At 46.9% G+C, this 16969-nt stretch overlaps 5 protein-coding genes across 5 annotated transcripts; 3 read left to right on the plus strand and 2 right to left on the minus strand.

The window, feature by feature from the left end:
- Nucleotides 1–960: 960 nt before the first annotated feature.
- On the minus strand, nucleotides 961–3244 carry F4812DRAFT_464801 (uncharacterized protein; the record flags this gene model as incomplete). Its single annotated transcript, XM_047938381.1, has 3 exons — nucleotides 961–1993; nucleotides 2045–2663; nucleotides 3182–3244. 3 exons carry the CDS (start codon nucleotides 3242–3244, stop codon nucleotides 1296–1298), a joined length of 1380 nt encoding a protein of 459 aa, XP_047795083.1. The 3' UTR covers nucleotides 961–1295.
- A 3780-nt stretch (nucleotides 3245–7024) lies between these two features.
- On the minus strand, nucleotides 7025–8388 carry F4812DRAFT_24789 (uncharacterized protein). The gene is made up of 2 exons (XM_047930697.1): nucleotides 8109–8388; nucleotides 7025–8053 (listed from the first exon to the last, which is right to left on the minus strand). Exons 1-2 carry the CDS (start codon nucleotides 8241–8243, stop codon nucleotides 7139–7141), a joined length of 1050 nt encoding a protein of 349 aa, XP_047795084.1. The 5' UTR covers nucleotides 8244–8388; the 3' UTR covers nucleotides 7025–7138.
- A 555-nt stretch (nucleotides 8389–8943) lies between these two features.
- On the plus strand, nucleotides 8944–10924 carry F4812DRAFT_410196 (WD40 repeat-like protein). Its single transcript, XM_047932506.1, has 4 exons — nucleotides 8944–9311; nucleotides 9378–9416; nucleotides 9544–9659; nucleotides 9719–10924. The coding sequence occupies exons 1-4, from the start codon at nucleotides 9309–9311 to the stop codon at nucleotides 10467–10469; spliced, it is 909 nt and encodes a 302-aa protein (XP_047795085.1). The 5' UTR covers nucleotides 8944–9308; the 3' UTR covers nucleotides 10470–10924.
- A 717-nt stretch (nucleotides 10925–11641) lies between these two features.
- F4812DRAFT_449130 (uncharacterized protein) lies at nucleotides 11642–13540 on the plus strand (the record flags this gene model as incomplete). Its single annotated transcript, XM_047935941.1, has 5 exons — nucleotides 11642–11672; nucleotides 11895–12374; nucleotides 12435–12471; nucleotides 12532–13179; nucleotides 13255–13540. The coding sequence occupies 5 exons, from the start codon at nucleotides 11642–11644 to the stop codon at nucleotides 13538–13540; spliced, it is 1482 nt and encodes a 493-aa protein (XP_047795086.1).
- A 932-nt stretch (nucleotides 13541–14472) lies between these two features.
- On the plus strand, nucleotides 14473–16948 carry F4812DRAFT_410200 (flavoprotein). The gene has a single exon (XM_047932507.1). The coding sequence runs from the start codon at nucleotides 14915–14917 to the stop codon at nucleotides 16712–16714; it is 1800 nt and encodes a 599-aa protein (XP_047795087.1). The 5' UTR covers nucleotides 14473–14914; the 3' UTR covers nucleotides 16715–16948.
- The last annotated feature ends 21 nt before the right edge of the window (nucleotides 16949–16969 follow it).

A 16969-nucleotide genomic window follows, 5' to 3' on the forward strand; every position in this document is an offset into this window, starting at 1 on the left:
ACCCCCATCACCCCCCACCCAACCACCCACCCCCCCCCCCCCCCCCCCCGCCCGCCGGCCCCCCCCCCCCCCATGTGACAATAGGTAGATCAGCATATTCTGTGAATGAGATATGATAGAGACGTTAAGACAACAATTGAATACTTACCTATCTACCTAGGTTGGGTAGGTAAGCTTCCTATTGGTATCCCCATCAATTTTGATATGAATGCAATGATTATTCATTTGTTCGTGAATATCTAAGTGTACCTGTTACTTCTTTCTTCTAGTTGTCGATGCTGCCGGTCCAAGTTTGGAATATGTGAAGAGAGCTAGCAACCGCAAATTGGCTGCTTATACTGGGCATCCATTTATCTTTCTTTACTACCAGGAAAGACTTTGGAAAAGGTGTGATTACATGGAGCCATACCCAATGCCTACCTGTATTGATGTGTTGAATGCTCTGTAGAACCAAGTACCTCCAGGTAGCTAAGGGTCTATGCAACTACCTATGGAATGAACTGAACCCCTAGAAAATATCGTCTTTTGAAACAACCCCCCCCCCCCCCCCAGGTAGATATTTCAACACGCCTTGTCCTAGCCAACCCAAGCGCAATACACTAGCACAACGGCTGGGGAATGAAGTCAATATAACTAACTGTAAGACCGATTGCTAGCTACTATATACAAAGTAATAGTCGAAGGAATCAGGCTGGGTATGCCTATATCAAAGACGAAGGAAGTTAAGCTAGGCTTGCTTCTCCTTTTATGCAAAAACTACGGAGCGTCCCCCATAGAGTGGAGATGAAAGCAAAGATACGCTACATCTAGACATACAAGTATAAAATAGACAACCTACGTGTAGGACACGTTACCTGGCGATCTTGGATCGATCAATGTTTAGGCCTGATTCGACGCGGAATAAATGACGATGGCACGGAATATGATGGTCAACTTCACTTCTGTAAACGCAATCAATGTATGTTCGAAATTCGCTGTATTGATATATGGCCCAAGGAAGCCCAAAGGGAAGGGGCGGAGACTATTCGACTATTGAAAACAGATACTAAGAAATACCAGCCACCTGTTTTAATCTGTTCCTTATCCGCGGGAACATCAACTAATACGCTTGGAAATGACACGTAAGAACTCTATAATTTATATCCACAGCAGAGGGCGTCTTAACTGACTGCGCCAAAGAGTACCAGAAATGATACCGCTGCCTCGTTAAAAAAAGAAAAAAAGGATGGGCCGCCATCATTAGGGCTACCCTCCAGTTCGTTCCATGCAACACACGCCCCGTCATATTACCAATGTTAACCGGTTCGAGATTCCAGGATTTCGCATTTCCTCTTCCAATAATCACGCTCTTTTTCAAGACCAGCAATCTTTGCCTCAAGTTCCTCAAACCGTTGCGCTTTACGCTCACGCGATTTACGAGCTGCAAGAGTATTGCGAGCTCGTTTCATAGCAACGGTGTCGCTCGGATCATCAACGATGATAGGAGGAAGAGGCTTGTCTCGACGGCGGGGATTTACACCAGCAACAGAAGAATGCCTGGCATGGTTTCCAGATGAGGGCGAGTTGCCAGATTTACGACGAGTCTTAGGAACGGTATCAGTCACCTCCAACTCTTCAGACTGCTGTGCCGGTGAAAGTTCATCGACGATAGAAACAGTGCTGACGATTGGATTGTCCTCAGGGAACAAAGAAGGCCATGATCTGAAGCCATGGTCAAATTCGTTACCAGCGATATTCGGGGAGAGTTCAAAATCAAGATCTTGAATATCAGGAGACCCGTCATACATGGAAGGCGACGTCAAATTCGTGATTGCGGTGGAGTTCGGGGCAGACGTGATGGGGTCGAGGAATAAGTCTTGGGGCGAAATCGTTCCCATATTGCTGGCAGCACTGGAAGCAGAGCTCACGTTCACGTCATAACCAGGAATTCCGGGGGAAGAGTAGGCCGTCGTTGGCCCCTGCAAGGCCGAAAGATCCTCTAGGCTGAGAGCGTCTGGGTGGTGTGAGATAGGAATGTAATTGGAGAAAGAAGTTGAATAATTACCTTGAAGATCCATTCTGGCCGCCTGCTGATTACCGCTGCCCTGTGTGAAAAGAGGTACAGGTGGGCGAGTGGAACGATTCTGGTTCGCTGCAGCGGTAGAAGGTAAAGCAGAAATCGATGCGTAATACTGTTGTAAATTCTGATTTTGCGCAAGAGAATTAAACCGATTGGTAAAAGCCGTAGAGGAAGAAGTCTGATGTCCTGTTGCCTGGATAATTTGAGCCACTCGCTGATTCTGTATTGAGGGTGATGAACCGTTTGCGATGCGCGGAGAGCGGCTAGGGTTGACGTGTATAGATCCAAAGGCTGATACTGCTGCTGGGGCAGGTGAGGATACAGCGCGATTAACGTTCTGTCTCTGGGGCGTAGGTTGATCGAACAAGACGAAGTCCTGTTGTGGTGGCGGGAAGTTGGGTAGCGCCGGCAGGCTCGGGGAACTGGGGGGTAGCCATTTTGTCTGATGAGAATCCGTGGTGAAGACTGAAGAGTCTTGAGGAGGAATGGTGGCGGTGGTGAGAGAACTCGGAGAGCTGTGAATAGCTTCGTTTGAGTTCAGTTCTTCCTGGGAAGGGAGAGCTGAGAAGGGTTGAGTGGGGAGATAATTGTTAATCTTTGGAGACTGAATTTTGAATGTGGCTACAGGGAGCACTTGGGAAGAAAAGACACGAGGCCGGGTTTGCTTATCGCATTTTGATGGATGTTCTATTGCCTGCTTATGATATGGTTCTGTAATTGTATGGAGGGGGGTTGTAGAAAAAAAGAAGAGAGGAGAAAAAAAGATTCGTGCCTGAATTCGGTGGGAGACGTGAGACTTTAGTAATTTTTCAGGCAACAATTTTCCTTAGCAGAGCCAAAGCGAAAGACAAAAAAAAACCGGTGCTAGGTCGCAACTTCCCTACTTTCTCAGTAAAACGGAGAGGGGCGCAGGGGGGGCTTTAGTGTATTTCTGTGTATTGTACTAGGGTTAAGGGCTGTTAGGCGTACTACACTATGTACCTAGGTAGGCCTAACGCATGGGTGGATTTTTGGAGACATGGGTACCCGTGTGAGGTCAGTAGTTAAGTCTTACAGTTACTTACTAGCCACTAACAATTTTGATTGCAAGCTATTTCTACGGAATTTCTATGGCAAGCTTACCGGATGAAACATATCTTCAGTTAAGAAGGAACAAAATACGCTTCGCTTGAGCGTGTGACTCATACTTGATTGACCCCACAATTCCGTTTTGCACTAACTATCCCTGCCATCCAATGCTCGTCCTTCAACTAACGCACAGCCCTCTCTTTCCGTATTTCCTGCTGCAACTTGTCTTTAGTCTGGTCGTAACTGACGGAAGTTTTGAATTAAAAAAGATTTTTTTTTTTAAAAAAAAAATAATAATAATAAAATACCTACATAAACCAGTTCGACGCAACACAGACAGTACGGCATCTTGCAGCGGAAAATATGCAATACTTTGCGAACCGCGAACTGCGAACCTCGACCTTTCCTACGTACGTACGTATTTGCAAAGTACCTAACATTTATTTCGGGTTGCAACGTCGTAATTGCGAGCGGAATCCGAGTATGTATATGTCGGTATCTGCAACCTGTCGATTGAGGAGAAAAAAAAATTGTATGAGGGTCGCAAAATATTGGCTTATCGCCGCGAATAGTCTCCCAGCCGTTGCGGACTTTGAAAGATACTAACGACTAACACCGTTTTTAGTTCCCTACATTAGCTGATTAGGTACATAATATTTCCCCGTTTCAATTAAATCCGTGGGATCTCTCTTGTCCGTCCTGCCGGTTTCTGGGGACCGCATCGCCAAGGATCTAAACCATTCGAGGTCAAGGCTTGTGACGGATTACGATATACCTATTATTGTCTATTCACTTCTCTACGTCGCTAATGAATTCCATTGGCTCGTCGCTCATCAGGCAGCTAAATTAGGAAAGGTGTTCTGTTCCATAGGAGCAGCGATTATCCTTCCTCGTGATATTCAGCGTCGACAAAATGCCTCGAGAAACCCGCTTTACGGCGTTACGCACCCTGTATGTTAGTGCGTGTAGTGCGTGCGCATTTATCAGATGGGACATTTGAATGGGACGTTTAAATGGGCCTTGAATGGAGCTTGAATGTAGATATTGGTTGTGATATCAAGCTAAACGCCTAGCTACATTGCAATTACGAATCTTTGCATTCTACCAGCTAAAGCCAAGGCCAACGACACAGAGAAGTCGGGCGTTTCCTCGGTCTCGACCTATGCAATATACGTTTCTAAGTACCTAGGCACCTAAGGTATGGTTCATTTTATATTAATCTGTCACATACCGGCCTCTCTCATTGGGTCCACTACAATAATCAATTGATGTAATTGCAGAGATGTAGGAACCAACATAAATTTGACGGTTGATCATGTGGATTTACATGGCATCGCAGATCCATCGCTACGTTTCGCGCATGTGCGCAGTCGTCAACTCAATTGCGTATACACTATTTTCAGAATTCGCAGGCGCGTGCGCAACGCGGGTCGCATTGATAAGAAAAACAAAATTCTCAAAAAAAAAAATTAAAAAAATTAAAAAAATTCGACCATTCCATTGTCGCGTCTTCTCAAACCCCACAATGTTCATGGGGTCCTTGCAAAAAGGAAAAATGCTCCCCGACCTAAGTGTCGCGGAACTGTCTGGCGGAATCAAACCCTAATTCGGATAGGCCAAAGATCAACAACAGGGGCTGCCGGATCAGCGACAGGAGCATTTCAAGCAAATCGGATCACCCAATTCCAACGCAGAATGGACCTAAGTTTCAATGTTTCTTAACCCTGAAGTTCAGATTATGACTCATAATTCGATTTCACACTATTCTACAACTACGGTCCAATAGGATATAGTATCGGCGACAAACCACTACATCGTATATTTTAACTACTAACGGTGGCAGATTCCATCCTCGGTATTGCTAATCCCTTTGGTCTCTTCGCTATGTCTTGCCTTCAATGTTCTTTCATTATCCTATCACGCCTAACACCAAAGTGGCTGTACGGTGTTTCGTGGCACAGGAAGTCGACGAACTAATAATCCCGACATTGAAGGGTTATTTGAAACAAACTAACATGAGAATGAAAACGGAGGCACTCGTACTATGTAAAAACCAGTGTATTACGGGAAAATCTCACCAAAATTGCCTACTCTAGGTACCTTGTCTTGCATGGTTTATCCCTATCAGGGTTGCATACATCTACTATGGTAGGTAGTGTATTATATCGGTGGATAGGTGGATAGTAAGTGGGTAGCAGGCTGAAGATGCATTTCCATGTTTTCCCCCCCTCTCTTTACACGCAGGGCGCAGTCCTTTACGCCGTTGCTTTCCGATTCTTGAGGACCCGTTTCTATCACAGTACGGTAAGCATTTCGAACATCAAAGATCAAATGAGATAAATCTATTGGTAATCGGTAATCTCAGATGCATGTTCCAGACATTTTACGACATCACAGGAGAAAAAGGACCGCATCCTCATCTTTCACAGACCGACGCGGCACCACGCCCTATCAGCCCTATGTAGGATCCCCAGTCTTGCATACACAGGTCCGTCCCTTCGTTCCAAATTCTTGGTTCGTTATTCTTGGTTCACCATCGCAACGCCAAATTAAAGATGGATTCTTTAGCAAGGCCACGTTGCCTCTCTGCATATTAGGCAGAGCTCCGATCTAACACTCCTTCCAAGCTTATGGGCCTAACAATATCGATGTACGAAAGCATTTCAAACTGCTAGGTTATGGCCTACATAGTACATCCGTGGAAATGTTGTATACCGACCTCCACGACGCCTTATAAGCCGCTCCATGCGCCCTCCATATTACGCAGCAATTCCTTGTCAGCAGCTTCGGCTACACTACATAGGTATGTACCTAACTGCTAGACATCATCGTAGGTTTGTACGTACGTGCCCTTACCGGATCTTGTGCATGTAAATATATGAGGTAGGTAACATTCGCCTGTACATACCTAACTATACATCTAACTCCTGCATCTCCGACCATGATGCACCTATACCTACAACACGTACATACTAGGCATTCATTTATTTTTTCGCTATTTGCGTAAGCCCACCCCGTAGGACTTACGTTGGCAGTACCCAACTCCGGGCGAGGGGGAACGCAAGACATTCATTATTCACAATTGTCGAATTTGGATGGACGCCTTACCGCCGGTAAGGTCCGCGGACTCCGCATTGGCTGCCTTGTCCCGTACGTACGTTGCGTTTGCGTACCTAAGGTAGGTAAGGTAGGAATCCCGTCGCGGCATGGTCGGACCCGGAGCGGTCAATGCGAATAAGTACATACCTCCTAATCTAGGCGAATACGACGCAAGGCTGCGATTTTGTTGTTGAGATGTGTTCTTTCATTGGACCCTGTCTTCGAATAGGTTAGCTACAGGTAACCTTGTTTTGTAATGTAGGTACCTAGTGCCATGAGCGAGTTACCTATGCGGAGATTATATGTATATCACACACTCTTATTCGTATTATCCAAGATCTCGGGGTCTCGGCTTAGTGTCAGTCAGCCTCCTTTCCTGTCTGTCCCCTTGCTTCTAGAACTGCTACGACTTGCGAATACTGGTAACACAGAATACTAGGTTTTTTTTTTCTTTTTTGAAATGTTACGAACGTATTTTCTTTTCCTATAAGCACAGGAGCAGCAGCATTGCTCGTATATGGCGCCATTCGTCATTAAGAAAGAGGTGAGAAGTCTGGATATGGAAGCGGTATGAATTCACGTAAAGGGTTGTATGGGTATCTAGGTAATTGAACATATTATGGACTACGACTGCAAATAGAAATACGCACAGCATGTGACAGAACACAATGTCGTAGGGTATCATAATGTGTGTGATTTAGGTACGTTTACTAATTCAACGTCCTCTGCATACGTGCAAAATCAACGCATGTCTGCCTGTAAAGCACATCGCTACCTAATCTAGCCTGTCCTAGCTCTCTCTAGGTGCCTAGGTACTCATACGAAGACGAGTCTTCGACAGCAACGGGCATCGATGCCATCTTCGCCTTTGGTGATGGCGCCTCAGTGTCGGTATTGGCAATCGATATCAATCTAGTTTTTGGTCGCCTCGGTAGCATCCACCAAGTTGTTGTCTCGAACAACTAGCTCCTGCGCCGCAATTTTCTGCATCATCTGAATAAAACCTGAGTTCTTAAACTTATCGGACTTGTCCCCTGATACGGAATTTAGGATCTGCTGCGCGGCCATGGCGAGCTCCGTGTCCTCCTTGCCTTGAGACTTAACTGGCTCTTCTTTCGATTCGGCCGCTATGGAGTTGAGAACTGGCTCAGTTTCCGTATCCATCTCTTGCTCGAGGGCGATTAGGTTCTGCTGGGTAAGTTGATGGGCATTAGCCAACTGGAAAATATTTTGTGTATCGCGGACAAGGCCATCTAAAGAGGTACGCTCGCCGCCAAGCCATGCATTAGCTTGGGCTTGCGTCTCGGGACTGTTGGCGGCCGCCCAAGCACGTAATTCAGCATCGAAGTCGAGATCGTCTTCGGGGCGGCGGGTCTGATTCGCGAGAGTGCCTATATGCTGCTGCATCATGGTTTCTCGAAAGACGTCCGCGTATCTAGTTCTCGGTACGGACGGGACAAAGTTCGGGCCTATCTGATTAAAGTCGTTACGGGGAATTCTCTGACTACCCTCATTGGTCCAGTGTGTACGACTGCGAGCGACCAGGTCTGCGGCACGAGTTGTTGTGGTGTGGCCTACAGGAGGAGACGCGAAAGGCATGCTGGGCACGAGGGGAACGGCCGCGGGGGAAACTCTAGGACGAGTCGGAGCGTTGACGCGATGGGCAGGAGAGAAGTTGTCGCTGCTAGTAAAGGGCGGATAGGTGGGTAGCTGGGGAATGGGTGCCCAGGGTCTGGCTTCGGAGGAGGTATCCATGAAAGAAGTGTTTTGGAATCCGGAGAAATCTGATGTAAATCTGTTGTCGCCTAAATTAAGGCTGCGGAAGCGCTGGAGGGATGTTAGAAGAACATATTCAATCCACCAAGCTAGGATGGATACCAACCTGTGTCGCATCTTGGACGCCGCTAGAGGTTCCAGCAGACGATGTAAATCGGTCTTGCTGTAGAGAGCGGTCCTGTTCAAAGTGTCGAGATAGGGATTTAGGAGCGGTCGAGGGACCGCAAATATTGTCCGCCATTATGATGAACTGCCACAATATAAAGTAGCGATACGATACGATACGGTATGATATGATATGATATGAGGAATGGGTTGTTTTTTGTAGATGAGATGGTGTTTGCCTGACTCGTTGATTGATGAGGATCGAGTTCAGTGCAGGAAAAGAAGCCGACGAGAAGTTGGCGAGTATTTCCGTCGCGCGTGTACTAAGTATGAAACTTGCAGCTTTTAAGTTTGCGGGCTGACCTAAAAGAAGTTTTCTTAAGTTGGACAAAGGAACCTTAATGTTCTAAGCTACTTCCGACTCCCGAGTCAGAAGGTACGCAGAAAAGGCAAGCGAATTGGGCGTTACCTAAGGTACTGGTTACCTTGGAGGTACGTAATAAGCAGTACCTAATAATAATAATAGTACATGTCGGGGAAGCAACGAAATTGACGAAACAATATTGAACGTAAATGTCAATGTTGCTTGTGTGAATTGTGTGTAATAAGATGTAGGTAGGTAGATATTTGGAGTACCTAGGTAATTCAAATGCGCATCACAAGGAAGAGTACCGGCTCGGAGTTCCTTGCGGCGATGTAAGCTTTAGCCTCGGCAGACACGGCGAACGTACCGAACAGAAAAGCCAATTATGATGTCAATCCAATTACATCCATGGTACCTAAATTGATCTTACTAATGCAGGTACGTACCTAACGCTACATGCAACCTATCCTCCCCATAACCTAACCCTGCATAAATCCAAAGGTTTATCCCTGTTCCACGTTCATTGAAAAACATTAATCCGGAAAAGCACTGAGTGGGGCGTCAGCTTCAGCTTTAATGAAATCTGGACTGATCCATTTAACCAGTAACATTGGAAATGCATGCCATTGATCTTGGTGTACAGATTGTAGGTACTATTGTAGTGTACACCTGGTGAACTTGCCGGTGGAGCTTTGGAACTTGTTTACCTCAGCTGCCAAGTTGAAGGTTACAAACGAATCAATCCAACATTCAGAAACTAAATCAAATAACACGCCGCTTTTCTCGGTCGAATCTTGAGCTTCCTACTCTCCCTATATCCTCTATCCTCTTTCCAAAATGGTATGTTAGCTAGTCGAATCTGTCCCCTAATAGCCTGTGATTTACTGACGTTTTGCTCTACCACAGGCGCAAGTCATATCCAATTCTGGCCACGATGACATGATTGTATGTACGGATAAAGCACTAGACGATACCAACCAAATCCCTACTCTAGCACGATATGCCTCAATACGAACTTTCCGCATTCATCGTTCGTGGTGACCACCCTATATAGTTCGCTAACATCCTTTAGCATGATGCTGTTCTCGACTACTATGGCCGGCGGCTTGCAACCTGTTCCTCGGACAAGACGATCAAGATATTCGAGATCGAAGGCGAAACTCAACGGTTAACGGAGACATTAAAAGGGTATGGGTGATTTCCTTCTTCCTAATGCCCTAGCACCCCTAATAATCTTCTGAGTATAGTCACGAAGGCGCCGTGTGGTGTGTTTCGTGGGCGCATCCTAAGTACGGCAACATTCTCGCCTCGGCAGGTTACGACGGCAAGGTCTTTATTTGGCGCGAACAATCGAATCAATGGCAGAGAATCTTCGATTTCTCCCTCCACAAGGCCTCGGTGAACATGGTCGCATGGTCACCACACGAATCGGGCTGTCTTCTCGCATGCGCGTCGTCTGACGGAAATGTGTCCGTTCTCGAATTTAAGGACAACAACTTTTCCCACGTTTCCTTCCCGGCGCACGGCCTTGGCGTCAACTCAGTTTCCTGGGCACCTGCCACGACGCCTGGTAGCATCGTTTCTTCTGCACCCCCCGGCCCGGGTGCTCTTGGTCAACGCCGTTTCGTTACGGGAGGCTGTGATAATGTGCTTAAGCTGTGGGCCTACGATCCTGCAACCCAAAGCTACAAGCAGGAGAGGGAGCCACTGGCAGGGCACACAGACTGGGTACGAGATGTAGCATGGAGCCCGACGGTACTGCAGAAGAGCTATATTGCGTCGGCATCACAAGATAAGACCGTACGAATTTGGACGAGCGATAACGCAAGCCAGGGCCAGTGGTCGTCCAAGGTCCTAAACTTCGATGCGGAGATGTGGCGGGTAAGCTGGAGCCTTAGCGGGAACGTGTTGGCTGTTAGTGGTGGCGACAACAAGGTCTCATTATGGAAGGAGAACCTCCGAGGAGAGTGGGAGTGCGTCAAGACAATGGAGGAATAATGATGACCGCACCCATAGGATGAGAGGATGGATTATGGTGATGGTGATAAGTCGAGGATGATTGTCATGAAGCCCGGCGTTCAGATGTAGAAGGGGGCATTGATTTGGCAGGACTGTTGGTCACTAAAAAGCAGGTCTACTTGCCTTCTGTGGCGGCCCCTAAAACATACATTGGAGATAAAATATGATATTTTTTACAACAATTGTTGAGATGGTAATGCGAGTTCTACTTTACGAGTATGATGGTGTGGGTTGTTACCAAGGAGATATGTGTATTTGAATTCTTGGTCTATACCTATAGGTTTAGAGGATTTCGTCTTATTGTTTGTTCGTACTAGGAACAACTTTGACGTGCAGTTTATACATAACTTATGGTATGTATAGGTATCTATGGTTAGCCCTATTTAAAAGGGGACAACTACTATCAATACTGATTATTAGAATATCCTCCTCTGGAATCGTCCTATTATTGGAGCCTCGTGTTTGTTAGAGTACTAGTACCGATCATCCCTTAGGCTAGCTACCTAAGGTGCCTATCTTTCAGGTAATTAGCCTCTATGTTAGGTAGATGTAAGGGCTATGGGATTAACTTGATTGTTTAATGGCGGAAAGATTAAAACCGTAGCGTGGCACATTGAAACATGTTTAAGATAGGTACCTAAGGTCAGATAACTAGGTACCTCCTACCTGATATACTATGATACTTCGTACTTACCTTATGCTTCCAATCGATTGGATATTGTTATGGAAACCGCCATGGGATGGACTGATTGATTTGGTTGGTTTGACTCGGACAATTGGCGGTTAGTCAACCAGTCATAACGTTGTGACCAAAGATGGGAAGGCAGCACCCCAGGTTGTTGGTCGTACTAAATGTTTTTAATGTCTTTATGTACCTTCTCCGCTAAATAAAACCTAAAGATACATTACATTAGGTATGTACGTAAACCGTACATCCCTCCAGCTTCAGGGGGCCTTGTCTGTACCAATAAAATTAAGGAAGTCGAGCCTGGGAATCCCAGATTCATCAACTTCATAATTGCAACTTACTGTTCTTAACCCTGTTCTGCATTTACCTCTTAATCTTTTACAATTGCGACCACTTTGCCTTTGTGATCATATCAAAATTTAAAGGTGATGCTTACTCTCTGAACGTCAGTATCCTATCACCTATGCGACAGAGAGATCAGCCCACTTGCCGCCGTGTGTAATCATCCTAAGCGACGACAACCACGCAATCGGCTGTGAATAAAATCAGCGCCAACAGCTGCTCAGCAAAAAAAGGAGCTTTCCACTTCGCAGATTACACCGCCAAGTTGTCTGAATTGCAGGAGGATAGTCACGGACAGTCCGTGTCCGCCGGGCTCCCACTGACCAACACCATCGAAGACGAAGGGAACGTAAGATTCGAGAACGACGAAGTAGACAATCTTAACCGGGGACGTTCGCCTCCTCCACAGTATCCCTACTCAGCCTCCGAAGCTTCTGCTTCCACATCCTTTTCCCTAACTACTTCCCGTCCCGCCCCACCCCCATTCTCGAGTCTATACACCGTCGACGATCACTTCAAGCTTGCGCAAACCACCTGCGGACCTACTTCCGAAGCCGGTGCCTCATCTGCGACTGCTGCTCCAGCTTACGCGCCCTCCGATTCGGCATTTGATAGTCCTCTCGAGAGGTCTACTTCCTTCGACGATACTGTTGCGGAAACTAAACGGGCTCTCCCACAAGACGTTAAGGGCGAATCGAGCCAGAAGGTCGACGATCCTAACGAACCGCCTCCCGCATATTCTGAAGGCTACAGTCCTTTACTCTCATTTACATACCTAATGGCGGCTGCCGGTGGTGCGTCGAGTATTATTACTCAAGTCCAACAGGGCGGTCCTCCTGTCAATGCTATTGGAGGTAAGATGCGCAATACTTAGTATAGTCAAATTGAACGGGAATGCTAAAACTATATTGCAGATGTCGGGGCCGACGAAACTATTACCATGGACCTACGGTAAGCCATTATTACTAGGTTAGACAATACCTTGAATAGATACTAATTGATTCTTTACAGTGGCACGCGCTTCGTACTATCTAGAGACGAGCTCCTGACGCTGCCTGAATTCGTTCTCCTCTCCTTATTCCCCAACGGCCTCTTCCCCGAAGGCCATATGGGCGGCTTCTCCGAGGGTGATGCCGTTCAAGTCGATGTCAGTACACTCAATGATCATCCTACCACGCATTTCACTCAGATTACCTCAAATGTCACGTGCGAGGCGTCTCCTACGTCGCTAAGCACATATTTTCCTGCCTCTACACTTCGCAATCTCGTCTCCAATATAAACATACATATCACTGACCTTATTTCCCAGTATGATCCTGCATCTCTACAGTACATGTTGGATTTCTTCCGGAGCGTAGCACAGTCTATCCCCACTGAGGCCTCCCCTACTGCTTCACCGGAAGGTGGTGCTGTTCCTATCGACTCTCTAGGTGGCAGAGGTGAAGATGGAAGCAAGCGAGCTGGTATCATTGTGTTACGGGAAGATTTGGATTTTTATGCTATTCCTCCTCGGCCTGATATCAGCCAGGCAGAGATGATCGAAGTCAAGCGTGCTGCTGCCAGAGCTCTGCTCAAGCAGGACGGGATCTTTTCGGGGCTTAAGAGAAGCGATGAACCTGGCACTACCGAAGCACACCTAATCGAGATGTTGACCGCTGGGTAAGTGGCCTGAATCCCAATTTTTTATTTTTCCTAGTCAAGTATACGAACTGTTATCCCTAACGATAAATATAGTGGCTTCAATCACGACGATAGATGGGGCCATCGTGCTGGCGAGCCTAACAAAGCCGTCGTATGCAGTTTGGCCCTTGCTCGACTACGTAGCGATATCCGTGGTAACGATATGGGAAGCAATGCTGTTGGCATGGCACAAAAGCTGCTGCTCTTCTGGAGAAAGCCAGCTCGCCGTTGCTGGTGGGAAGGAGTGGACCTTCAGGACGTGGAGGGTGTAGAGGGCACCCTGAAAGTGTGGATTCGGAGAGTGTGGACACTCGAGATGAGTGTTATTGGTCTGCGCTGATAATGACTTCTACCAGGCAAGCGACATGGCGTTCGAGTTACGTTTTTTCTTTTTCTTTTTAACCACATTTTTCTTCCTCGATACCACGTACGGAGACTAGGGTTCTTTAACACATGACGGCCCTATATCCACGTCTACATTCACCACGGCAGCTGTTGTCAGTTTCCACGTTGTTTATACTGGGTTTAATCGTTAGGGCTAGGATATCAGATACCTGCTTGTCCTATGCTTATGCTTTGTTATACGGTTCAGACGATAACAAGCACATTCTACGTAGACGGAGGGTTAGATGAATACGAGGAGCCTTCTTGATTGCGAAATGGAAAATTAGGATTTCTTCTTAGAATAGGAATACCACTTATTGTAATAATACGTCTCGTAACGTTGAAGTGTTATTTTGTAGAGTTCTACGTAACTGTTTATTTACTATATTTACCTACCTAAGGTAAGTATCTTACCTAAGGGAGTTCGGGTTCGGTTGAGACCTTTGACGTGTTAGGTAAGGTAATAAGGGGTTTCCGTCGACGCGTATTTAGGTAGCTCCGGTTCTTCGGGGCCTTTCGGGTATCTCTACCTTTGGTCCTGAAAAAAATCAAACGGGTGCGTACCTAGGTACATATCCGGACGTGTACCTGCGTATCGACATTTGACCAGTTGGCTTGCCCCACTTAGGTACTTGATGTACAGTACATAGTATATGGTACAGAGGGTGGAGCAGGAAGTGTCTTGAAAGGTTCGACTTCCACCATCATATGCATGTACAATACAATGCAGCAGGTACAGTACCAGACAATAGATTGTACAAACACGTAAATGTATCTTAGGTTACCTACCTAGGTAGGTACCTAGGAGGTAGGTATCCCTATCGTACAAACTTTTTTTTCCTAAGGGGCAGGAAATATCTTGCTTCAACTTCCTTAATCCAAGTTCTTGACAAGTGTGTGTGTATTGTCTATGTAAAAGAAAAGATTATTTTTTTTTTTTTACAAACAATCACTCAACACTGAAGAAGAGCAGAAGGAGCCACGTTCGTGGCTCATGAGTGGCACACTCACAGTTCTCCAGTTGGGGTGGGGCTGTCCATCAGGTCTAATACAGTGGTATTCACACTTTCTGCCATCATCATCTCTAAAGTGCCAGGGATAAACCGTCGAGTACACCCTGAGTGATTGAGATCATCGTCAAAAAACTATCGTTATCGTTACCGTACCTGCACATTCGCTTTATAGTATCGACCAACGCTACAGCGCTATCGAAATACCGACGGTAAACGCCATTGGTACCCGAAAGGTGTATCGAACCATTTATTAGCACGGACACAGGGTACTTCGTACTGACGCTGATACTCATACTCCACCGTCATAATGCGTCAACATGGCCGATGATTCTTCTACCGACTCTGCCCTCGATCCCCGTCTTTTTCCTACTTCTCTCACCGCAAACTCATCCTCCTCATCGCTACACCTAATGCCACGAACCAGAAGACTACGCCTGCTAGTTGCCGCGAATGGCCAAAGAGATGTCGCCTACGCCCAGGCTATCGCCGTGCGCCTGCTTAAGGATGCCCAGATCGAAACCCGAGCCCTGGTCGACGAGATACCAGTTCGGCTAACCCACGATATTATCGTCATGGAAAATAGAAGTTTAGCTACGCTGGCCATCGACGCCGACCAGAGGACTAGAGACGCCATAGAATCGGCTAGACAGACTGCCTTCGAACTCGTCGAATGGGCCGATCTACTTGTCCTCGCTCCTATCGATGCTGACCACCTCGCCAAGATGATGTCCGGCATCGCCGATACCACCCTTTTAGAAATACTGAGAGCCTGGGATGTCTCCAAGAAGATTCTGCTGGTGCCTGGAATGTCGGTGCAGATGTGGGAGAATCCAATGACGAAGAAGCAACTGAGCAAAATCAAGCGCAAGTGGAATTGGGTCAAGGTCATGGCTCCCGTATTGTGGCATTACGAGGGGCGGAGTGCGCATAAACGAATAGTATCGTGGGATGGATTCAATGACCTGGTTGGAATAATCAAGAACCAAGCGGAGCTGATGAGCTTAGGACACGATGTGGAAGTTGCCACGCAACAGGCTTCGCATACAACCAGCACAAGTCGCACTACCAAGACTTTACCGCCCGAGATATGGTCCATCATATTCGAACATGTCGGCGATTGGGAACTCGCTACGGCTCTTAACATATTTACGAACTTAAAGGCACCGCCCGAATGGAGAACTGATCGTGCAAGCCTATCTGATCCTATTGAGATATACATACATGATCTCGAGTGGTTAATCCTCTCGTGTCCCGGAACGGATGCAATCTGTCAGAAACTCTCCGAAGCGCCTAAGGGGCTTCGCTTTGTGTCTTATCTGGCAGTAAAGCTGATCATCAAATTTTCGCTTACGGATGTCCTCACCTACTTAGAAACACATCTTAGCAAGGTGTTTTGGGCGTCCTTTAGCTCCAAATTCCTACCCAACAAGGCATCTGGAGTATATGGGCGAACGGATATCCTCGATTGGTGGAATACGTCCCCTTCGTTTTTGAAAAAAGAATATGACGCCGAAGCGTTAGATAATGCCTCGCGCATGGGTTATGTTCACGTTTTAGATTGGTGGCTTCGCTCTGGCCTTACGCTTAAGTATACGGAGGCAGCGCTCGAGTCCGCCTCGGCAAAGGGACATCTTCTCGTCTTGGAGTGGTGGCGGGATGCCGCGCTGAAGCACGATAATATCCTGCTTAAACCCGGCCGTAGTCTCCTCACTGCCGCTCAATATGGGCAGACGGCAGTACTACGTTGGTGGGAAAGCTCGGGAATTCCGGCGGCTCATAGTGAGGGTGTCTGTAAGATCGCTAGCGCGCACGGACAGACGGCGGTTTTAGACGTATGGCGAGAGCTCAAAGGGGATAAGTTGTCATTTGACTCTCAGGTACTAGTCGCACCGACCAAGCAAGGGTACGTCGAGGTGCTGGAATGGTGGAAGCAATACGCCCGGGGTGAGTACCAGGTTGACGGAAGAACGCACCGGGTAGAATACAAGACTTGTGATATCGAGGAGGCGCTCGAGGATGCTATCGGAGATCCTAGGCCAGTCCGCAGATGGTGGGCTCGAAATGGCTTGAACCTAGGACTAGGCACGAACGAGTGGATGAAGATCAGAAGGCTATAACTGGTGAGCAAATGTGCCTAAGTTTGGCAATTCGAGTGTATATGTATGATCGAATATATGTTGATAATATACTAAATATCCTCAAACACTTAAGTGGCGTGAGATCACTCCAAGCTTTGATCATTTTGGGCATTTAGGGTATAGAAGCTTCAATCCCATGTGCTTATAGAATCTGTGAGTGGTAATACCACTCATGGTCAGATAGACTGTAATAGCAATTGTGCTATCAAGAAATACACTTTTGGCTCAGCGGTG

Source organism: Daldinia caldariorum (genome assembly GCF_022478825.1).
Source record: "Daldinia caldariorum strain CBS 122874 unplaced genomic scaffold F4812scaffold_1, whole genome shotgun sequence".
Taxonomy (NCBI): domain Eukaryota; kingdom Fungi; phylum Ascomycota; class Sordariomycetes; order Xylariales; family Hypoxylaceae; genus Daldinia; species Daldinia caldariorum.